This window comes from Takifugu rubripes, chromosome 5, assembly GCF_901000725.2.
Source record: "Takifugu rubripes chromosome 5, fTakRub1.2, whole genome shotgun sequence".
Lineage (NCBI taxonomy): Eukaryota > Metazoa > Chordata > Actinopteri > Tetraodontiformes > Tetraodontidae > Takifugu > Takifugu rubripes.
Window position 1 is genome coordinate 9,681,208 of NC_042289.1, and position 24,707 is coordinate 9,705,914.

At 42.0% G+C, this 24,707-nt stretch overlaps 1 protein-coding gene across 5 annotated transcripts; it reads right to left on the bottom strand.

The window, feature by feature from the left end:
* On the bottom strand, positions 1-24,675 carry kcnt2b (potassium sodium-activated channel subfamily T member 2b). Of its 5 annotated transcripts, XM_029836540.1 has the most exons (30): positions 23,929-24,675; positions 16,452-16,531; positions 16,018-16,120; positions 15,691-15,753; positions 14,946-14,994; positions 14,558-14,617; positions 13,792-13,866; positions 13,464-13,547; positions 12,992-13,086; positions 12,033-12,213; positions 10,757-10,921; positions 10,075-10,211; positions 9,576-9,639; positions 8,959-9,067; positions 6,716-6,824; positions 6,541-6,597; positions 5,785-5,937; positions 5,453-5,706; positions 4,805-5,123; positions 4,623-4,728; positions 4,371-4,543; positions 3,868-3,939; positions 3,600-3,734; positions 3,405-3,516; positions 3,117-3,218; positions 2,917-3,000; positions 2,723-2,851; positions 2,156-2,501; positions 1,326-1,410; positions 1-1,229 (listed from the first exon to the last, which is right to left on the bottom strand). In XM_029836540.1, the coding sequence occupies exons 1-30, from the start codon at positions 24,015-24,017 to the stop codon at positions 1,112-1,114; spliced, it is 3,708 nt and encodes a 1,235-aa protein (XP_029692400.1). In that variant the 5' UTR covers positions 24,018-24,675; the 3' UTR covers positions 1-1,111. The 5 variants fall into 5 exon arrangements, with proteins under 5 accessions (XP_029692400.1, XP_029692404.1, XP_029692402.1 ...); XM_029836544.1 differs by lacking the exon at positions 16,452-16,531; XM_029836542.1 differs by lacking the exon at positions 15,691-15,753.
* Between the last annotated feature and the right edge of the window lie 32 nt (positions 24,676-24,707).

Consider the following 24,707-nt stretch of genomic DNA (forward strand, 5'->3'; position numbering starts at 1 on the left):
ATCTGAGTCTCCTGCGTGTCAGTTCCACCATCGGCAGAACGTCCACAACAGGAATGCTTTTATTGTCGCACCACGCTGAATAAAATATTTAGAGGATAAACGTTTTTATCTGGATTCTCCAGTTTTAGAATTTGCATTTCCTGTCTGAAAAGCAAATATTTATTTAGTTAACAGTTTATATATTTATTTAGTTAACAGCTTTATTATCAGTAAATATTTAAAGTAATCATCTATAAATACACCAAGTGTCAAGTTCTAAAGGTTACAAATCATTGAAGACATTTCTGCTGTTTATAGTTATTTTCTCCATCCCCTGCATTTCTAAGGTGCATATGATGAATGGAATCTAGGTGGTCATGCAACTCTCGATGGCTGACTGCAGACTAGGCATTGTCAAGAAAACACAAGGGAACAATAAACACCAAAACAGGTTGGTTTAAAGAGAACTCGAATAGACAATAACACAAACATCCTAGACAGTAACATGACCGAATGCCCTGCACTGATGTTGCATGCTGGATGTAAATTAGTGAAACTGGTGCTCTTTGGATTTCTCCACTGCTGGTGAACATAAAACAAAAGTGTGTTTATGTTAGCAGCAGGTTAAAAAGTTCCCATAAGGCTTCATGAAGATCCTTCCCCCCTACAATCGACCTAACCAGGTGGGTGCGCTGCAGCGTTTCAGCGTTGCTTGTAGTTACACTAAACAACATTGTGACGACACACACCGACACAGAGGGGGACACAGAAATACACCCTTTGACTTTCTTTTCTTCACGCCTCCTTTGGCTACCCGCAGAGGTTTGGCAGTGTCTTGCTCTTGATCCAGAGACTTATTGTTCACATTCGTCCACCTCAGTCCGCACAAACTGCACACACGGCGCACGACATGCACATGAACACAGATATAAATACCTACACTATTTCATTAAATGCACTTCTGTGTCCGCGGCGCTCAGAGTTAGAAATGAAAAGGTGCATAAATAAAACATTGCCAGCTGTGACAAAAGGTCCATGCAAGGTGACCCGACATGAGTACGAGGGTCCGGGGTCATCCGGCTACATTCCTTCCTCTCCACAATTGGCAGTGTGTTTATCCTGTTTCTGTCCATCACAGATGGGTGCTGTCCTGCATTTCGAACCTGTGGCTCTCTGAGAGTCCAGCACTGCACTTCCTGTTGGTGTTCTGGTTGGGTACCTGAGAGAGAGGGTCCGGTCTGATCAGGTACCTGCACAGGGGCCCAAGAACTTTGGTCAGGGTTTGTCATTTTGCAGCTGTGTTGAGTTTTCACCGTGAGCCACAACATTTAGTGGGATGAACTCACACAATGTCGTGCAGCTCCAGTCTGGTATCTGGAGAAGGGTTGATGAGGATGTAAGACAGCCGGTTCCCCTGGTCCGTCATCCCATCTGAAACAGGGAACGAAGGGGTGAGCAGAGCAGGAAATAAAACAGACAGAGGATACGCCGCAGACTGTGCGACATCCGTATGGACAGGGCAGATAACACACCACGTATCAGGAAGAATTACCGTACATTTTTTAAAATTATGTCCTGGAATAAAATCCCTACATGCTCGTAAAATGGCTTGGATGTAAATCGACACCTTTGCCAATCATACACATTGCTGAATGTGTGTTTTACTGTATTGATGGGCTATTTTGGTGAGATTGTTTATCTTAAATGTTGTAGCGTAGCTCTGTATTAGTGATAATAATGAACTTCCGACAAAAACAAAACAGCAAAAACATGTTTGTGCTTGCTTTCTTTTCTTTATTAGCTCCTATTTTATGCGTCTGTTTGTCTTTATTTGAAGCCTGTTAAGCATTCTCTGCCTTCGCAGAGGTGTGATGAACAGCTCATCTTTGCCCCTGGGCAATCCCCTGAAAGGGGGTTCTCATTTTCACCTCAATTTCTTTAGTTTTAGTTCATTTTTCTTGATTTATTCTTCAATATTTACTACTTTAGGGAGTTTGTCAATGCATGGCTGATGTCTGCAAAGACAAATTATTGAATAAAGCAGCCAAGATGGATCACAAATTTGGTGAAGATTACAGTATTGCTTCAAATATACCGCTCAGAACGATTCAGGGAACAAAACAATAGCGGTGTACTTCGGGGTGTGTTTTCATCTGTTTGCCACTAAGTTACTTACTGAATCCAGTTGGAGAAAGGCCCAAGTGTTTCATCCTCGTTCGCACCAAAGCATTGAGTTCTTGCCTCTCGGAACGCCGGAACAGGGTCAGCCTTTGCTGGCTGATTCTCTCGGCTGCACTGCCTGGACCCCCCTTGGCTGCACTGGAGCTCCTCCCCCCCTTCCTGCTCAGTCTTCGTGCCCACTGCATACTTTTCCTCCTCAGCAGCGGGTGGTCTGAGGAGTGGGAGGAGGTGGAGACGGGCTCTGAGGAGGTGGAGTTCCGATGAACGCCTGTGCGTGACAACAGGGGCTCTCTGGGTTCTCTGGTGTCCTCATAGTCCTCCACTGTGATGGATACCTGGGACTGTCACGCAAACACAGGCTTTAATGTCATCAACCTAAGAGGGGAGCTTTGTATCTCACATCATCATTTTAGTTCATGTCAATCCGCACTGTGGCGCCTGAGGGGTATTTGCATGACTTTAAAATAAAAGGCTGTTGATACGAGTCTGCCTCATTGATCCCAGCGAGATATTAACAGCTTGCACGCTGTGATAAAAAACAAACATCGTCGTAGACGCTAACCTCAGAGACTGGAAGCTTGTGTGCCTCGGTTCTGTAAATACCAATGGGAATATCTCCATTTGTAGAGCACAGTTTCTGGTAAAGCCTGCCGTATGTGCGAATCCACAGGTCATCTTCTGTGATTTTCATCTGTAAAACAAAGTGTGCAGTCAGCTGATGTCGTTGCAGTTAAAACGGGTGGATAATCCACTCACAGCGCAGAGAAATCCTGAGCCCGGCATGGAGTCTAAACCCAGGAGCAGTCTGGTAATGGAGATCATGTAGTCTTTGACAAAAGACTGGGAAAACAACAGACAGTTAAATGTGCTTTGGAATTAATGTTCTGTATCCAGAGATACGAGTAGAGTAACGAGTCTAAGTAACGAGTCTGAGTGACGAGTTCTGTTCAAGATACCTGGTAAAGGAGAGTATCCAACATGCTGACGCTGAACACCTTCCCTGCAGCGAAGGGTAGGCGGAACATGAATACCAGGTTGGAGCCTTTCTCCCTCTCCTTCTGTGGATCACACACACACACACACACACACACAAACACACACACACAAACACACACACACACACACACACACACGTAAGGAATAACCAGTGTTTATTGGATAAAATCTAACACTTTGGAAGAGAATGAAGTTTGAATGTAAAGAATTGCATATATAAACATTAGTAAATAGTAATTGACTTTTACCTTCTCCAGTTTAGACAGAGCCAGAGAATAGTGATCTTTGACTCTGAACTGCATAAAACGCATGTTGGCCGGGTGTGTGAGCTCTGTGATGATGCTAAGACCTGGAAACAGTCTGCAGAGCAGAATTACAAGTAGTTAGATAAAAGAGAAATGGAAAAACTGCTCACAAGATAGTGTTCTAGTCCAAAAGCAGACCTGAAAAGTGTCTGAACATTGACAATGGTCTTTGCATCAGCCATGTAGTCCTCCTCTGCTATCATAGAACTCTCCTTGTCAACCACCACCATGGTGTTGGCAAACGTCACTCCGCAGCGTAGCAAACTATCCAAACTAAGGGGAAAACGGCAGAAAATGTCATAGCAACTTTTATTGTTGGCGAGAATCAATTAAGGGTAGTTTAAGGGTAGTTAGGACAAAGTGGAAGGGGATACGTGAAAACAGAAAAGTTCCACAGCTGCCTTACTTGTCGATGGAACCCACTGTGTAGAACACCATAGGGAACCAGCAGATTGCCTCCAGAAAATCTGCCTCAGGGCTGAAAACAGACACAAGTCGACATGTTATTTCCTTCTGACAGAGATGTATGTGTAGCATAAATAAGAGCAGTCGCCACAAGCAGCCTGAGCTGCAACAGCCTGAGCCAAGGCTGGAAATAACAACACTGCACAGAGGTGACGCAGCATTTTATTGCCCCTTTATTGGAACTCCCCTTTGGTTGCCTTTATCAATCACAAAACCAAGATGGCACATTGTCCAGACAATATTCAGCATCTCACAAATCATACTTACAGAGACCCTAAAGGGCCTGATGTTTCTCCTCAGCTGGGTACTTAAGGAGGAACCCGCCTCCCATTGTTTTTGAGGAATGGGCTCAGATGTTGGCCAACTAATGACTTTCTTATTTTTAAGTTATGTTCATTAGCATCAAGATTACAGCCCACAAAACCCAAAAGCGCGCGTACTCACATGCTTTCTAGTAGAAGCACTATTGGGTTGAGCTCCTTTCTGGGTCGGTAGTAGGCTCGTAGAGGCACAATGAAGTTATACAACCCATTCCCGGCACACTCTGCTGACACAAGGATCAATTTGTTTTTGAAGCCATAGGAGCGAGCGTCCTCAAAAAGGGTATGCTGACAAGCCTGGAAAAGAAGCAGAATGACTATGGAAGGTGACAAGCAATATGCCAGGTGAAAATATATAAGCTTTTAAATCCTATACCTTGTCCATGCGCAGGCAGCAAAAAGGCATCTTGTCTTGGAGAAGGTGGCATAAAGTGGGAGAGCTGCCAATGTATGGAGAATTTGGTGGGTATCCTTTCATCCACCTGCAGCACAAAATACTCATTTAGCTTGATTTGACAGATCAACTTTCACTTGAAAACAAACCTTTTCTGCCCTTACTCGCTGTGCCGACCCCACCAATGTGCGCTCTCATCTTTGTCACTGTCCTCCTTGCCTTCGTCCCCTCCTTCGTCTTCTGACTGGTCTCCCAGTAAGTCAAAGGTGGGATTGTTGACACTGTCCACCAGCTCCAGGACAGGAGCTATGCTGTGTCTCCTCTCCTCTGAATCCCCCATGATAGGCAGGGCCAAAGTGTTGGGGCCACCAGCATCAGTCCTGGAGCTACTCCTGCTCCCTCTTCTGCTGCCCAGCCCTATTCCTGGATCTTGGCCTTCTGGGCTGCTGTCACTGGAGTCTTGTAGGTCAATGGCCACTGTGCCTGAAACACACGATCATCGTTATCGTCACAGCCAGGTTAAATATTAGAGGTGGAAGCATGTAGTCAGACAGTTACATTATCAACCACAAGGTGGCGTTTTTGACACCTGACATTTCACCTTATTTGCCAGTTGCCCTTATCAGGTGTCACCTGCAAGCCTGATATTTCCTTATGAAATCCATCAATATTTCTAGCTAGCCCCCAAAGATATCCGAAGTAAAACCTCCATAATTGTGGTACTTGAGTTCATTCTGTTTAATGACACATTTGCATGACCGACATGGAAAACAGCACAAAGGTGAAAAAGCATAAGTCACAGTCTCACTCACCCATGCTGGCAATGATACTATGCACTGGTAGGCGGGTCAGACCATGGTAGATGGATTGGTGCACACCCCTGGAATTTCCCCCTGTGACTCCCCATGATGGCTCCCTTTGGCCCCTGACAAAGGCTGAATTCTCCTCTTTGGAGATATTTATATAAAAGCATATGTCAGATGCCCCCATGATGTGGCAGGGACCGGGGTTCAGCAGGATGTTGGTGGTGTCAAACCTGCGCACTCCAATCAGACATACGCCGAACCTGCAACCACAGAGACAAGGTCAGGTCTGCACAGGACGTGGCCACTCTCACATCTGGGCGTTGCACAGTACGGCATACTTCTTGTGAGCGTGAAAGGAGGCAAATGTAAAACTTTTGCCCTGGTACTCCCCAAAGAATTTACTCTCCTCCAAGCGGATGTGATGCACCTCATTAGCAGAGCAGCGCCGGTAGGTGCGGTGCCACTGGTCTGCTGAACACGCACCTCCCTCCCTGTAACAGATCAAGACATTTCATTGCCCATTTAGGAAAAGACTCCGTTTTACATTATAGAACATAAAACATATGGCAATCAGCACGAAGGCTACTACAGATGATTTTCTGCTATAGCTTGTGAGATAATATATCAATGTTTTTTAGAGCAGCTAATCAATATTTCACTCAATACACAGATTTCCAGCAGGACAGCCAGTCAGCACAATGGGTTCCATATGTGCACATTTGCACCGTTAAGTGGCCCCCATTTATCTCAATAGCATTAGGCTGTCATGGCTGCTAAAGAAATTAAACCAGGAATCAAGAATCCACCATTGTATAAGATCAGTCTTCTGACTTTTTTTTGTCTTTTTTTAGAACATTTCACATTTTGGCTTTACATAATATTTGATAAGTCAGTTTCCATGTTGTCCTTCAGAGAACAAAAGGCCTTTTGACGTTCTCAAGTGCCCGATTTATTTATCCCTACAAAAGAAAGAGAAACTCGAGTGGCAGAAATTAGCTGCAAGCTGTATCCCACAATTAAAAAATAGTGAAAGCCAACGGTGATTTTCACCGAGACAAATGTGCTGTAGGATTCCTGGATTTAATTCAGCCTACCTGCTGAGAGCTTGAAAGCCTCCTGCGCGCTGCTTGAAGGTATCTTGGGGCGCTGTTCTAAATGAATAAATTCACCTCACTTCACTTTTGTTCACTATGATAGAGCTATTATAATAAATATGATGAAGAGACATTAGAACAACACAGGAAGATAACATATAACACAAAAACTCACTGTCCTCTGGAGGAATGAATCAATAGGGTGATCAGTGTCGAAGTGCCCGGGCACACACAGTTCAGAGCCAGCATGGCATACTTGAACTCTTCTTCACACACCACATGATCTGCAGGGAGAGAAAAGAAGCTGAATAAAGAGATAAACAGACCTTTGTTTGTTGTATCCATCTTCTTAATCTAGCAGTCTCAGCAATTTAGCCTTATATATATTAGATTTGCACACTGATACCTCAGGGAAGGAGTGAATTAATGACGTCCGCCTGTAATTTCTATTAACATGAATTGTTAATAAGTTCATTGCTGGAATGGAAGGAAGACCTAACAAAGCGGCAGCCTTTCCCTGGCACCGTCAATCACTTAATGCAGCGGCAGACCGAGCTGAACTGAATAAACACTGACAATGGTCCTTTTGTTTAAACAGCCCCTGTGAAGAAAAAGCCCAATAGAGCAATTAATGCTTGTAGTAAACCAATCAATGATTCCGACCACAGGAGCACCCGTTTTTCCCTGCTGTGCTATTCTTGATTGCATTACCTTCATTGATAAGCAAACAAGCATATTATGGCTGACTTGATAACCTATAATGTCCAGTAAGGTCCTAAAACCGTAACATGCCGTCCCCATTAGGGATATAATAGGGAACAAATGTCAGAGCCTAGCTTGAATTATCACGTTCAATCAGCTGACAGGCTGAGCTACAGCAGGCCCCTCAGTAAATGAATGTGGCCTGAAGCTGAGCAGCTGTGACAATTACAGCTGCTGATTGCGGATCTACTGGTGACGTCCAATCGTTCTTTTGGCACACAACAGTACGTCATGTGGCTCGAACACTAACAGGCAACCCAACATCCCTGCTTGTATTCTGAAGTAGAGGCTTTTTGATGAAAAATCCGCATCTGAAGCCTACAAATTAAAAAAAGACAACATGGAAGTATTTGGTATCCGTCTGTGTTCTTTAACTCACACTGGGTTACAATGCTAATACCACAACACATATACTGTAATTATGATGGGAATCCAATTTCCACAGCCCCCTTTAAAGATGTAACCAGCTGTGATCCTGTTCATTGTTCGCTAGTTCAACCACTTACCTTGACCCAGACCATGAGGGAAACCAATTACCTATCTCAGCACACGCAACATCAATGCACATGCACGGAGGTGTACAAATGATCGCTCCGTGTTTTGTTGTCCCACTTTTTGTAATCATCATTTCTGACTACATGGTGTTTCTATTTGCTTTGAGTACCTGCTAAGCTAATGAAAATCAGGTTGTTGTTTTTTTTTTTAATTCTTTGCAAGGTTTATTTGTATCCGTTGTAGGATTTTTTAAATGAATTCAAGCCTGGCTTTTGGCAATGTTCTTTGTTCTTGGTGTTTGAATTTGCTCTGATTCACTATTACTGTTGCAAGCATTAAATCATTGCTCTGATTGCCGCGATGTTAGTGGACGCTAACACACCACAATAATCCACTTGAAATGTTTACGGCCACCTGATTTGAAGAGCAGAGGCAGAAGTATGAATGTGGACAGCTTACAGTTAATAACAGACATAAAGGGTGAATGTGAGGTTTGTGTTTTTTTTCTGTGCTCTAAAAAAATCCCTTTCCTCGCGCAATAAAACCCAGCCCATGCTTCAATTTTAATAGCTCTGCAGGGGCAAAAATGTATTGAGTGCAAGGACAGCATGGCCACTTAGGTTGCACAGAGGCAGGCGCATCAGCGAAAGGAGATTTTCGTTGCAAAGAACGTTTTCCAAAAAAAAAGCAAACTAATAATGCTTGGATGAGACAGCTGGGATGTGTAGAGCAGCAGTAGAGCGTGGAGCTGCTGTATGAAGGAGACAATGAGAAAGAAAGGAGTTTATCGCTTCTTTTACTGACATTTGATTGATTGGAGTTTTCTGTTAAGCATAAAAAGAATGAGTCAATCTATCTGCGCTGTGTGCAGAAGGAGAGGGAGGTCTTGTGGTGTTCTGCAGGTCGCAGAGACTTTAAGGGTAAATACATGAATTCAGGCAGAAACGGATTCTGAATGGACGACTGAGCACACAAGACACCACAGCTTGCATTTTCAGACATTTACTAAATGAAAATACCTTCTCACCTATCAGATGTTTGATGGGAAAAGGCAATGCTTTTATTAAAGTACATTATCACTCAAACCCCCCAAATTATCAGAAAGGACAGTTACATGCAACTGAAACGGGGAGCCCCTTCAAATATAATTTCTGTTCTTACCTGCAAATTTTACATGGAATTTATTTTCTGGCTTGAGAATCTGGACATATAGGGGGCAATTTGGTGCAAAGTCTTTCACTGCCCAGGCTCGGAGGATGGTCTGGTGATCCTGAGAAGATGGGAAAGGGAAGGAATGAATGGGTAGATGTGTTAAAAATGAAGTGAGATAAGGAAGTGAAGAAATAAAGAATGAACAAACCCATTAGCATCAGACTTAATTTGCTTTTACCCATAGAGAGGCATGCAAAGCAAAAACTCCTTTATTTAGTGTGTCTTATGTAGAGATGGTACAAGCTCCAGAATAATAATAGTTTGAAATGTGGAGTTCATTTTCTTTGCTTGGCACAGATTAAATTGTGTTCCTTTTACTCCCAGTTTAAGCCGTTGGAACTGCATATTTACTCTTTTGGAGAGAAAAGGGAAAAGAATATTTCAACTTTACAGCAGCTAAAATGTAGAAATGCGGTCAAGCCCGTCGAGTAAATTCTAAGCAATGTCCTTTCAAGAAATGAAGTCAATATTGCTGGAAATATTTCAGGAAGCAGAACTCAAAAATCCGTTTCGTTTAGTACATAAAAACCGAATATGTTCTACAGCAATACAGGGAAGCGACATACAGCAGCAATCCGGTCCACTTCAAATCTGTTACTGAGGATAAAACAGGCCTCAGCATCATCCATCCTGCAGGAATAGATAGAACATGTGGCCACAGGAGCAGGAGGTGTTGTTGCAGAAAGAAAAGGAGAAATTCATTAAGTTATGAGGAAAAAGCAAACAAACATACTTATGTAACCTTTGTGTCTTTCAAAAAATTTGGCGTTTATCAGTGAGAAGATAGAGCGATTTAACACCCAGGCCTGTTCTTTCCCTGTGGCAAAGCTCAGAATCATCACCTGTAATATGAAGCTGGAGGACACTCGCACTATAACTGAAATTGTAATCACATCAGAGCCCTGGGTACGTTGGGTTTTAGTAGCTCCTACACATGTTTCTTTGAAAGGTTCTACATTTATAATCATTAAATATGTACAGTATATGGGTAGAAGATAATCCACACATATGAAATCTGGCCAGTGTGTTCTTTAAATGTTGGACATATTTGTTGTTATAACTTGCTTGGCTCTCATCAGATCTTGGTCTTTGAGGGCAGAGCCTTGTAGGTAGATGACCCGCTGGGCCCACAAAGGGACGTGAAGGACCCTCCGAACCTGGACGTCCATCTCCGCTGGGCAAAGAATCACCACATAGTAGTCCTACATACACACACGCACACACACACACACACACACAGACTGTAAATTGAGCTTACAGGGCTTAATGCAAGGTGTGAATTAATAATAGAAACAATGGTGATTTATATCACATGCCCATGTCATCGACTAGCAACCTATGCAAGGTTTATTCCTGCCTCATGCCTGCAGGTGACTGCTGGAATAGGCCACGGTCCGCCCACCCGTGACCCTGTTCAGGTATAAGTGGTAAGACAAGAATGGATGGATAGATAAACATAACCTTTGAGTCACTCGCCTGAATCCTTTTTTTTTCTCTGAATGATGGTTTATCTCATCAGTCAAAGTCAAATTGAACATCTAGAACTGAACATGTTTTTACACTGATTTGAAAGGCTCCATTTTTCAAAGAGAAAATTAAATACACCTGCAAGCAAACACACATGCTGGTCCAACATGACTACAGCTTCTATGCTAACCTCAGCTGCACTGGACGTTTGAATAGGATCATAGATGACAAACACAGGAACCCCCTCCTGCCCTATTAAAAAAAAAACATTTGGAGAGACCTGCAGCCGTGGGTGAGCGAAGAACTCATTGAGGAAGTCCATGAGGAGGTCGATCTTGAGACAGCTGACACAAAGCACCACGTGTTTCTCTGTCTGCGCCCTGTAGCGGCTGTAGTTCCCCCCAGACTTCTGCCGTTCCATCCACAGAAAGGCCAGCTGCTCAAACTGTATTCACAGCATAATAGATCACATTTAGCAGCTGGGAATTCAATTAGTGACAATGCAGGGGAAAGCCAGGTGGTAACGCTAAAGCAATACCTTGTAACTAGCCTACAGTGTTTCACATTAATCAGAGAGAGTGTTAGAGGGAATTAGAGATTGAGATTTTGGTGGCAGGAGAATTAAACTTGAGATCAGAGTTTGGTTAATTGGTTAAGGACAGAGCAGGATTGAGCCAAAACATCAAGCTGTTTCTTGACACAATTACAGGGAGCATATAAATAGACTGGTGACTTAATTTCAGAAAATGTCCTTTATAAGAACACATGGTAATGAAACTCAACAGGATTTTGATTTTGAACTATTACTCCATTACAGGTAATTGATTAATTGGCTTTAAAAAAATCTCATTGTCCCTTTAATGTTTTTTAATAGATCAAAAGTACACAAAAGCCAGAGAAATACTACGAGTATAACATTTAAATCATCATTTATCTCTGATGTCCAGCCTGAAGGCCAGTCATGGCAGAGCTCATGCACATGTACAAGCACACAGGGTGGGTGTCGGGGCAGGGGGGTCAGTTTGTAAATGTCAAGAGGTATTTATGGATGAAAGATAGGGAGAGGGTAGGGTGGTGATTCACAGATAGCTACTTCTTTTGGAGCAGACCATTGTAGAACCTGCTAACACCTTTTGTTTTTCTCAAAAGCTTGTTGGCCCAACGGAGGCATTCCCTAAGCTGCATAAAGTGCTTGTGTGACACAAGTGCCAAATCAGGTGCCTTGTTTTGGGCTAAATCGGTGCCTAAAGAGGCTCTAGTCTGACTGAAATGTGCAAAACACATAAAGGCATCTCCTCCTAGTCAGGTAACAAACTTCTAGGTGAGAAGTCTTGGGGATAAATATGAGGAACAACCATGATACAGTGCAGTCAACATATTTTTCAGGCTGAATCTGCTAAACTATACTCTGAAGGCTTTCCCTATTCATATTTATCAGGGCCATTTGTGCCTTCCTCTATATTAGATGACAAGGAAATTCCATTATATTCAACCACTGTCATGTATCTTATTTAGCCTGTCTGTAATAGAAGAACAGGTTATTACAGTTTTCCTACCTGGATGGGAAGCACAATGAGCGCTACAAATATCATGATGACCACCAAGAGCTGCGAGGGCCAAATTTGCGGTGTGACATCTCCAAAACCAACCGTGGAGAAGGTGACCACGCAGAAGTACAGGGAGTCGAACAGGGTCAGGTTATTGCCTGCTCTTTCCAGGTGTTGGATACCGCAGATGCTGATCAAAGCCAGTTTAGAAATATGCAGAAGAAGAAGAGAATAAGGAAGAGAAACAGAATCAAAAAGGAAAGAAAAGTGTCCAAACTGTGTTTTTGAGGTAGCACAATAAGCTATTTAATTACTGTACCTTGTGTAATTGGCTGGATTAATTACTCATTTCCATTCAATTGTGAGTTCTAATAGTGTTTAATAATATCAAGCAATAAGGCAGCATGCCAGGGTTAATCAATAAAACAGCGATTGACATTTGGTCCAATACGGAAGAGGCTCCAGTAGACGTGCTTTTTCTGGGAAACTCTTGTTGGCTTTTTACCTTCTTATAGAATGCTTTGTTTGTTTTGTCCTTTAGGTTTGAAGGCATTACTGGGGGGGTTACTGGAGCGAACAACACATTAGGTTTAAACACAGATGGTGTGCGAGCTGTGGAAGTCCAAGCTAGGGCACCTTGTGTGCTTAAAAACAAAGCCTATTTCATTCTGTGCGTAGGATCTTCTGAATTAGCCCAGGATTTCACACCAGATACGCAGCAATCTGACACATCCTCCACTGCACTGAAGCGTTGTCAGAATCATCGCTGTAAATTACCTCTCTGCTCAGGCTCTTTTCAATCCATGATAAAGAAGCGACATTTACCATAATCTCCCATATCTTTTTTTGTTGCGCTAGAACATTTTGCCACATTTTTGCCACTTTCCTTTTTTTTTGTCCTTTTCCTTGCCTCACTTGTTACTGCCAATCCCTCAAAATAATTCAAGACTAGTGGCGAGGATACCTACCATGTAAACATGAGGCAGACCAGTGTGCTTACGAGTATCACCACCTGGTTAAACATGGCTGAGTGCGTTCGTTGAATGGCTCTGTGAAGATCATTCTGTAGAGAGACCGAAATGAGTTGGTGGATGAAAATGTCTGTCTGCTAAAAGCATGCATTCATAAAAGCCTCAAAAAACTGACAAAGAGCATTTGTGGTTGCACCCCCCCCCCCCCCAAAAGCATTCATTACAAACCAAATATGAAAATGGCAAATTATGGATGGGAAAGGGTGACTCATTTAGAATGCTGGAAATGTGGAAATGCTCCGGTAAAAAGCTCTCAGTGTGAGCCCAACCACTTGTTGGTCACCTCTGTGTTATAAAAAGATGGCTAATTGAAACAGCACTGAGAGAAAGAGGTGGTGCATCAACAAAACGACGAAGACACGTTGGCAAAGGTGAAAAAGAAAAGACAGGTTAATTGTTCCTCACTTACAATCATGTTTTCCAAAGAGTGTTTGGCCAACCAGCAGTTGAGAAATACCGGGATGAAGAGGTTTCTGAAGTCCGGTAAAATCACCTGTCAAAATGATAAAGCCTTCATCTTCTGACTGTCACTCCTCTCAGATGCTATCTGGAGCGTTTACAGGGGATGTGTGAGCGTGTCGGCTGCCTGTGTGCCTTGTTGTGATGTTCCCAATGTGCCAGCATTTGCCAAGTTTTTATAAGAGGAGGCGATAGGACTTCAGCATGCATGTATTTATTAAGTGTTAAGTGATCAGTCATTTTCTTTCCTTCTTTCTTTTCCATTTTCTTCCACTCACAGTGATCATGAAGGGAATAGCGCTGATCATCTCCAGAATGAAGGGAACGCGCAAGACCTGCTCCCAAACATTTCCCTGGAACCAAAAGAACACACAGTCAGAAATCTCCATTGTTATTCTCACATATCCTTTTTGCTGTCAGTCCTGTTGGCTCTTTTATGTCTTTTATATACTGTAGGCCTCACTTTTGTGACTGATCCCAACATGACAAGTGCAGCTGGAAGAGTATGTTCACATGAATGAGTCAGTTTTGAATTGTCAGGCCTTGCCTACAATCTGCAGCGAGAACCTTTTAATAAGCTTATGCAACATGCACCAACAGCAGGGCGACAGATCTGTCCCCTAATGCAGTGTGGGTGTCATTTCCTAAAGAGGGAGGAGGAAGTTCACACCGCTTCATTACTTGGGCCACACCTTTGCAAATGACCAACAGCCTGGCAGCCTGGCAAGCTTATCATTTGTTTTTGAGAAATTTACATTTCAAGCACTAGAATATAGACTGCTAGTGTTAGTACTTACTGAAAATACTATATACACACCACAATACCCATTTTAATATGGTAACAATTAGCAAAGGTATAAATAATATGTCTTGAGCTGTAGACAACAGGAAAAAATGTAGTAAAGGCAAAATGTTTAAGCTGAAGGGTTGCAGATGGGCAAACAATGCTCCCTAGCAATTTGTTTTAAATGCTCTCACTCCCGTTTGCATGAACACATCACAAAAGACATAAGATTGGCCTTTCTGGGATGCTGAGTAACTCACCTTGTAGCTGAGATAGACAAGCAGCATTGTTTCTGAAAAGCTGATCAAAGCCACAAGCACCTGCAAAGAAGAGGTGTGTGTGTGTGTGTGTGTGTGTGTGTGGGTAGGGGGGGGGGGGGTGTTCCAACACAGAATGGCACAAAGATAATATAGGAGAGAGACCAAAGAGAGAAATTAAGGAGTGACAGCAGTGAGATAGAAGAGCGTAGGTGGAATTAGTAGGCATGATGGTGTGCAGAAATGTGCACAGTCACACAGCAGGGGTAATTATTGTGATCTAATTTTATGTTTATTAAAAAATGATGAATAAATAAACACAATGCAGATCTGATTAAAAGACATGCTTGTAAGTAAACTAGATTCAGGAGTGAGTCTATTAATGTCTGACCTGCAGCGCCCACAATGGTAGAGGTCTATCCACCCAGATGATCAGTTTCCTGTAGCATAGAGGGAAAAGAAAAAGAGATGTGGGGAAAAGAACAAAATGGATAAAAGATAATGTTTTTTCTGAAAAATACAAAGAAACTCAAAAAAAGATTATGAAGAAAATCCATGGCATGATAGAAAATGTTAACTAAACAGCAAATCGAATATGCCTAAAGTCTTTTTTTAAACCCAAATTTACACCACATTGGTCTTTTTTTGCTGGTTCGTGTTTCTTGCTACCTGGGAGCAGGAAGTGGGCTCAACTCTTTGCCAAACTCGCCCTGTCAGGCCCCTTATTCATGTTGAGCTAGAGCTTAGCCAGTGTCACCGGCCACTAATTAGATCAATAGGTCCCTGAGCTGGAGACACAACATAGCCTTAGGTCCACTTCCTGGTTATTCTCCATCTCCCTGCTGCTGTAGATTACATCTCGACTAGATCGTTGTTGATTAGGCTACACAGGCACTACATACATATTATGTTGACAGGTAATCAATGTGGTTGGGTTGTGATAAATGAATGTGGATCTGTAATGCTCAATATCAGCACTGTGAATTGTGTCATTTAAGTAAAGTTGCATTGATTGTGTTATACGATGTCTCCGACCAAGGAGCTAGTGTTGGCGAGTCAGTCAATGCTTCGGGGTGTGTGGTTTCATCATCTTTGTCTGCAGGCCATGTGACCATCGCTTCTAATTAGAGGCTTACCAATCAAATTCGGTCCAGATGCGGGATGATGCGTTTTGTTTGGTGCAGTTTACTCCACTTACACTGCAGGGAGGAAACGCAAAAACAGCGATTGAAACAATTACCTGTGCTTCTCTCTGAAAAAGCCGGAGTGATACGAATCCAGATACAGTATAAGATTGTTTTGCTCGTTCTCTCCCTGTCTCCACTGACCACCATCTTACAACAATTCCTTTTGCAGGATATACCAACGCTATCTCTGCTATTGACCTGACTGACTTGATCCTGTTATCAAGCCACCACACTCATGCAGGCTTTGTTTCACATCAGTAAGTTGCTGTCTCTCACCAGTCCTGTCTTCCCTCTTGAGGATTGTCCAGTAGCACTCTGACGATGTAGAGGAGACAGCTCAGCACTTTCAGAGCAAAGTTAAACATTCGCACTCGCAAACCTATGGTGCAAAAAGATTCAATTATTGTATTAGCTATACTACTATTACTATATAACAATTCTTTTCTTAACATGCAGCTCCAATTCTTTTTTTAAAATGACGATTTAGTTCAAGAAGGAACACAAAGACTTCACCAAAATGAGACATATATAATTGTAATTACAGGATGCATGTGGAGTGGATGCCTGGCTGAATGAATAGCCACAACGACAACAACAACAACAACAACTAATTTATGGCATAGTGGCTCATGTAAGAAGTCAAGCCGCAGGAAAATTCGGCTAACAAATTACAAACACAGAGAGGGTGACTCCGAGTAAATACAACTCACTGGATCTTTGGTTTTTGATGAAGAAAAGCTTGAGGCGCTCCTTAAAAGTGTTTTCATTCACATAGAATTCTACTTGCACCCTAAGAGAAAAAAATGAGAGACATAGAGACAGGCACATAACGTATAAGGGGGTGCGAGAAGGGAAGAAAAAAAGCACTGCGGGGGAATATAGAGAGGCTTTTGCACTCATTAGACAGACAGGAAAGAAATGGTGGGAAGAGAATAAAGGTGGTGAAAGGAAAATATGTAAAGCAGATATTAAAGTGGATAATGGTTATTTTAATATGGGAAATATGGAAACAAAACAGAGTGACTCGCCATATTAAAGACTAATGGGTTTTGGAGGAAATTGTGGTTTTGCTTGTCGGCCTACCCATACGTCCAGACAGCTGCAGTTGGTCTCGTTATCTCCACTGATTAAATATAGTCCAACAAATTACTTCCCTCTGATGTTTCTGCTGAACATGGGAGGCCATAATTACTGCTATTTCTCCCTTTTTCATCCCGGCACCCTGGTGTTAGACACACAGGCACAGTCACGCACACATGCACAATGGTCTTGAATACACCTGACTCAGACTTATTAGGCCATTCCCACCCCCGTTTGACATGGGAAGATGTCGAGACATACACTTCAGTTGACATTCACATAACCAGCGGTACAGAAAATGACTGCATTTCCTGTCTCACCACATCAGCAGAGAGTTCTTGGTAGTTCCTTTTTTCACAGTGGGAATGAGCATAAAAATTAGGATCAGCATGTTGGAGGTCTTTTCATGGCACGATACTGATGGAGGAGAATTGTAATATCTATTTCATGTCTAGACAAAGAGAACTGTGGAGTGGGGTCTCCCCAGGGTTCCCAAGTGATGCTAGACCAACACAGCATGTGCTAGACACTTATACAGACCAAACCCAATACCACACTTTCCCAGCAATGTTTGGGGCTGGCAAAAAGTCCCACTATTGTTGCTATGGCAACACTGGATTCATTGTCTTTTGCCTCTCTCACCCATGAGTAGAGATGAGCAAATACGTACTTGTAGATCTTGTTCAGTAACTGAAGCTGAGAATCTGTCCTGTCCTGAAAACTCTCTTGGATCTTAATTGATTCTTTCAAAATCATGGGAAAATAAAAAACAAATGCACAAACAATTGTGTTCCTCAGGTGAACCATCGCACCTTTTATTGACTGCACAAATCTCCGGAGAAAGGGGATTTCCTTTCTTATCTTGTTTCCACCTGTCCTGGCATTGGCATCTTAATGCCTTTTTATATCAGCAACAACAACAACAACAACTGTTAAACAACCATATTCTGTATCTGTATATATATCATAGAACAACAGTCGGTAACAATGATAGTAAACTAGAAATTAAGAAAATAACAGTCAAGATAAATGCAGTTACAATGGACAAAACCTAAATTTAAATTCAGGACACACAGAAATCTGTCAGAAAATGTGATAAAAACCTAGAGTCTACTCACATATGAGTACATGCTCGTGTATAAGTAGATATTGTTTGCTGTGTATTAATCTGCCATTTGGTATACCGATTAGCGAGGATGAGACGCCTCCATCCAACCATGTTGATCCCATGATCCCCATATAATAGGACAGACCAAACCTCCAACCATGGAAAAACATGATCCTAGTCCCATGGGAGAACAACAAAGGACTACTGACAGAACCCCTACAGCAAAAGACGTGAGCACCAGGTTGTCAAGGAAAACACACTTGCAACGCCACCAGAAACCGGCTTTCCTGGCACAGGCAGAGCCAGGTAAAAGGCCGCACAAGCCCAACAGCACACCACCACCCCGCCCAGTGGCCCTCCACCCTTCAGAGAACCCAGGCCTGTGGAGGAAACATGCTGCTGGCACTATGGGAGAGGTGGCAGGACTAGAAGGCCCACCCATATAATCATGCACACACTCACCCCTCTTTACTTTAGGGAGGGAGAACATAAAGAAGAGACTTCTTCTCTGTTTTTGAGTAGCTATCTCTAAATGAAAACCACTGTGAAAACTGCACAAAAATGTGGGAGTGTGACGAGTGGCACTGGGTTTATCGATAATGTGACCGCATGGGTTCTTTCATGCAAATAGCAATTAAACAATTAAAAAAATGTTTCTGTGTCTACGACACACACACAAATTTGAGTCCACGGCACGTGTGTGTGCATATGTACATATAAATGCAAGGCTAACAGGATAACATGGTGGCCAATTCAGTGAAGAGAGGTTTTGTAACGTTTGTGTCAGTAATTAGAAACCAATCTTAAAAATACAAACACTTAATATTATCGTGTTAGCAGTCGTGGTAATCTGTGACCTCATATGTGAATAAAATTGGCTCTTCATATCATTTGCTGAAAAACATTTGTTATTAACTTCCCACTTACCCCAAGTATTTTGAAATCCAGGCCAATTTCTACATTTATCAAAGTTCCAAATGTCTGGTAAATGTGAGCTGATGCCGTGATCTCTACCCGCAAGAAGATGGAAATTTCACAGGTCATTTTTTTCGTTGATCTGTCTCAACCCAGAGCTTTTCCACTTGAGTGCACAATAGGGGAAAGAAATAAAGAGGAAAAATATCCCAATAGAGAGTTGAGCTGTGGGATAGATTGGAAGTCAAGATCTCTACTTTGAGGGGAGGATGAGGAGGAAAGAACAATACAAACAATAAAGAACATTATTTTGGAACAAATGATATAAGACTTCCTCTGGGCAATAACCACAGAGTATCATCAAAATCACAAGGAAAATATCCATTTAGATAATGGCTGAGAAAATGGCACGTTGAAAAAAGAAACCCATTGCTGTATCACATTGAGGCAAGATTTGCATCTGTGTGGTGTATACACATTTTAGGCTGAAAGATGACCACAGAAATATGGCTAGACAGACAGACAGGCATAGAGGAACGTGCGGAGGAGGATCTATTAGAGACCTGGAGTGCTAAACCTTGTTCTCCTGCTGCTTCCACCCATGCCTGTGCTCCATAATGACACAGCACTGGGCATCTAATGGCACAGTTAAAGAGAATAGAGAAACCCAAATACATGTACACAAAGTAACATGCATACACACACACACACACACGCACACACACACACACACACACACACACACACACACACACACAAATATGGTAAAACTGTTTGCCTGTCTTGTCAAGCAGAACCTGTATTTTCACCAAAGAAACTAGAGCCATCTTGATCAAATTAACAGGTGTGCACAAGAGGTTTATTTCTTGGCACACTGCATTATTTAAGGTGGGTTGTTCAACAGGAAACCCCACTGAGAAAGAGGGTACAGCTTAAAAAAATATCCACCATTGAATGGAGAAAAAAAAGGGGCAATCAACAATAAAATACTATAATAATGAGGACAACAAAAACTCAGTGGGAAGAAAAGAAGCCAAGATACAGCTGCCAGCTTCACAGCAACCAAAATTAGATGGGGCAATCTACTTTTGAAAATTTCTTATTTCAGTCAACACATTTTAAACAATGAAGGGATGAGTATCTTAAAGGCTATTGCCCTCAATATTTTAGATTTCAATTCAGCTTTGTAGAGTCTAAGAACAGGATTAAGCCACTGTTTGGTAACCTTAGCGTGCATTTATCTTTCTCTAGAAATATGAAATGCATCCTGCGGGATACTGGCAGTAAGAATGCACCGGAGAAGCTCCTTGGAGCTCATTTCTAAACAAAGCCAAGGTTTTAATAGTGTCACACTTTTTTTATGTCACTGTTGGAAGTGCTTCAGCCATTCCTAACCCCTGCTCCCTGATGTAATAGAGCATTGCGTCATCCCTTCTGGCAATCATGGCTGCTTTGAAGATGATTATGGTTATGTAGGGAATAAACTAACCCTTTCATCTCTATCATTTTATCTCAATCACAAAATCAAATTTGCCTTATTGATGCAGAACTCTGTCGAGCCCATCCCATGTTATTTTATCTTGACACCCCTCCAGATTACATTAGCCTCAGATGTGCCCAGACATTTAAACATTTGATTAAATTACGGTGATATAAATCTGCGTGGATGTCATTACTTTAAAGATGAAATAAGACAAATAAAAAGGGTAATATAATCTTAATTTCTTTCCCCTGCTGTGTATCAGCTGCAAGTGACTGCTCAACGACTGGGTTTGTGACTGTGCATCAAAGCAGCATCCAAACTCTGCTAAAAACAAGGCGCATCCCAACAACATCAAAGAGCGATAAAGCCCAGAAGTGCCCTGACACATGTTGGTCTTCCCCATGGCTGCAAGAGTACTCAGAGCAGGTACTTATGAGTATACAAGGACAGCGATCGTGTGTGGCTATGTCTTCTTTGTATTTTGCACGATCGCCTCGTAAAGAGAGGGCCATTTTTTCTCTTTTCAGTAGGATCATGCTCAGATTTCATATGAGCCATTCATCCGCCCATCGTGCCATCACTGGATGTTTCCCTCTTTAATGGCCACGTCTGAAACCTTTTCGATTTTTCAGATTTAATGAGAGTACAGCTTCTGGAAAAACAATGCCTAAGCGACAATAATGGCCTTTCATGCTACAAGTCACACCATTCCAGTTGAGAGATTGAAATCACTAAATTTATTTTTGCAGTTAGATACTTTTAACAGAAATGATTTAATTGTTAGAAATATATATGTGTGTGTATGAGAGAGATTAGGTGTACGGTACACAAATCATGCATAGTCTTAATCGGTCTGCATGGTTCTGATCACCCCCCCACACGCTCAGCTTTGAACAGATAGAATTGCCTTTTCACAGTATTGCTCTACTTATCATACGCACCATTTCTCTGCTGCTAATATACTGTAGTAACTGTGCTAGCTGCTGGCTCTGTTAGGACATGATTTTCAATTTTTTGCCAGAAATAGCTACGATTTTCTAAACTCTATGATAAATAACAAGGATCGCTTAAAAACTCCAGCATCAACCTTGAAGGCAAATCATTCAATTGCTATGAATATTGACAGTATTGATGGATCATGCTTTTCTTTGGCCTCACCAGATTAACGTCTGGCTGGAAGCATTGGAGAGCAGCACACAGGTCAGAGGATAACCAAGACAGAGTGATGTAGAATGTATCGATATTCTCTCTCTCTAAAAAAAAATCCCATTGCTTAAGTTAATTTCTAAGTTGAAGAAGTGGGCCCACATAGAATTCTTAGTGCTATCCTACAATTTCTTCTGAAATATTCTGAGCTGTGAGCCGCGTGCTTTTATACAACAACAAAAGCAGCTATGAGCTTTGAAAAGAAGGGTAAATTGCTCCGCGGTGCTGGAGACAGTGATTGTTGCAGGCTAAATTAGGTAGAAATCAATGCATGAATGTTCTTCTGACTATAAACGTACTGCATTGTTTATTCTGCTGGCATGCTCTTAAAACAGACTGCCTGTGGGAAAGTAAGTGACGCGTGTGCACATTGCACAAATGGTCAGACTTTTTTTGGCCCTTGACACATTTGTAATTTAAACCACTTTGATTTTAGGGAACTACACTGCTAACGTCAAGATAGTGAATAATACAGTTTGTTTCAGAAAGACTGAGTACAGCTTTATCAAACAAAGACCAATATATTTATAGTTAGTCAAGGTGTGTGTGTGTATCCCTGTGTGCATGTATGAAATATACAATTATATATATATATAAAAAACAAACTGAACTGCTTGATAAAAGCTCTAGAGAAATACATTGGTATTTGAGCCAAACATGAGGTGGGCAAATGTACTGGTGAGGACATGAGAACTGTGAATAAGGAAACATAACACTGGACACACAACAAAAGGATGCTTAGTCTGAAACAGGGCATAAAGGGTACGTTTTTCCAGGTGAAAATGCGGTGAATTACCAAGATAAATTACGTGCACACACGTTGACATTTTGATTAAGGGTATGTTTTTTTTAATCCTGGGATGTCACAGGCTATACCAGTGCAGCTGAGGCTCTGCGTTGATGTTATTGAAGGACTTGGTTAATGGACCATGGCAGGAAAACTCAGTGTGATTGTTCCTTAATTAAGCTTTCTGTCACTCTTAATCACAGTTCCGGTTTGAATTTCAGTCAGTCCATTTCATAGTGGCTAATCCTCCCCAAGTATTAAGATTAGCATCTACAACCTTCGACAATTGCTCTCACGTTCTCTCTCTATCGCACTTTCCCGTGTTGATAAAGGCCCACAGGAAATCATTTTGAAGATCACCACCATGTAAATAAGTACACCAAAGAAAGGTAGACCACACAAAATGCCTACACCAATCCTCAAAATAATACAAAATTGATTTCTCTTTATGCCAAGGTTGAACATTTTGTGTCTTCAGAAGATAGAATTCATCTGTTGCAGTCACACAACAGAACCATCAAACTGTTTGAGCAATAAACATTCTCAGGCTGTAAAAATGATAGATTTTTTTTCCTCTAGAAATTGACAAAAAGCTCAATGAGTCTCTGTAATCAGGTACCTCACACAAGCCTGGCATCATTAGTCTTTGGTTAATAGCTGTCACATTTCAGGATGCCAAAAGGACACGGTCGTAGTCCCTGAGCCACCCGCAGTGTCAAAAGCTACTAATTCAGACACCAATTTAACTGTACATATTTATGCATATATGTAAACAGTTATCACCAAACCCGAATGCTGGATGCTTTTGCACGGTGGGTCGCAATAGAGAGTACTTACTGATATTGACAGGGTCTCGCTGGATCCATCAGGGTTTTTTTTATTAGTGGATGGCTTGCATTGATCACATCCCTGCTCGCAATTGTGAAATTTGCCACAGCTACTCAAAACCATACATTCTGTGATATGAATTTCCACCCAGCAACAAGAGACATCAGGCATGAAATGGGGGTGAAGGTTTTCCATTAGCCATCATAATAAAATAGCCAAATTACACATTGCATATCTTATTGCATGTCACTTCGACTGGCCTGCAAATGGAGTGTAAGTAAAGGTTAATTGCCAGTTCTGAGATCGCCCACTCAAAAATTGCTTGTTCAGGTGGCAGATGGTTCACTGTAAGTCCCAGAAATTATAACAAGAGGACTAAGAAACGGACCAGTTATTGTAGGTATAACTTTCTATATTTATTCTTTCATTTATTAATTCAATCATTTGAAACCACCAAAGGTATTCCCCTAATGTTTAAAATACAGGCCCTGGAATAGGCTTTCTAGTGACAAGTAAATCTGCTTGGTTTCACCATAGCTTGGGTTAGGAGTGATTACTTTCAGCAAAACATACAGGAAAATGAATAAACCTGTTGCAGCATCCCTGCAGATGCTCTATTTTCAAACACCCAAATAACCACGTCCGTAATAAAAAAAAAACATCAGGAAAACTGAGCAAAATTACAATGACTTCTGCTGATAAAGTATAACTAGTGTCCTCTGTGGCGCAATGATGTGCAACAGATTCAGGGCGCCGTGCGTAACTGAAGCAACTACCTACCTGTCGTCGGTCTGCCAGTCCCCGAGCAACAGGTCTCGGAACCGGTACCGCGGGGGCAGGGGGAGCACCTCCTTCTCCAGTTCAACCATGGTCCTCCTAAAAGAGCCTAGAGAGGAGTAAAACCGCAAACGTCTCCTCTCCAGCGGTGAGGTGGTTCCCCACGAAACCAACTCCGCTCCTTTCCCTTCTGCTATTCAAAACTGAAATTAATAACGAGCGCATTGGTAAATCTCATGGCACCATCCGCGACGTCCCTCAAAAATTTTCAAAAGAGAGAGAGAGGGGGGAGGGAAAAAAATCTGTCTTTTTGAAAACGGTTGTTTATGCTGCTTCACTTTTTCTCCCGCCGAGGCAACAGGTCGATTTGATCCGTCGGTGCGTTGGGGAGGCTCCACTTCTCTGGCAGCAGCAGCATCAGCATCAGCATCAGCATCCTCCCTGGCTGAGCTACGCATGGGCGCACCGGCTGCAAATGTACCATCACTCTTCACTGTTGCGTCTCCTCATTTCATGGCCAACCCCCCAAAAAATATTTAAAAAAAAGAAGAAAAAAAAAGCAGCAAATACAAGTCAAGATGCCTCTGCACTATATTTGTCTCCACTGGCGTTACACGAAACCTAATACGGAAAAAAAAATCTTATAAATATTGAAGTTATCCATGTGATTTCAGCTGTTTGTAAATATTGTCATACCCGACAAAACAGAGGGCTCCTATTAAATATTAATGATATAATGTAATTGTCAAAACATCATGTCGACAGTATTTATTAAAGCCTGA

Excerpts from the sequence above, each read along its gene's own strand:
- kcnt2b (XM_029836540.1), bottom strand. The coding sequence starts at position 24,017 with ATGGTTGAACTGGAGAAGGAGGTGCTCCCCCTGCCCCCGCGGTACCGG. Across the intron at positions 9,068-9,575 it reads AAGTGGACCGGATTGCTGCT|GATCACCAGACCATCCTCCG; the intron begins GTATGTCGCTTC and ends CCATCTTCTCAG. Across the intron at positions 5,938-6,540 it reads GGCTTTCAAGCTCTCAGCAG|GGAGGGAGGTGCGTGTTCAG; the intron begins GTAGGCTGAATT and ends GATCTGTTACAG.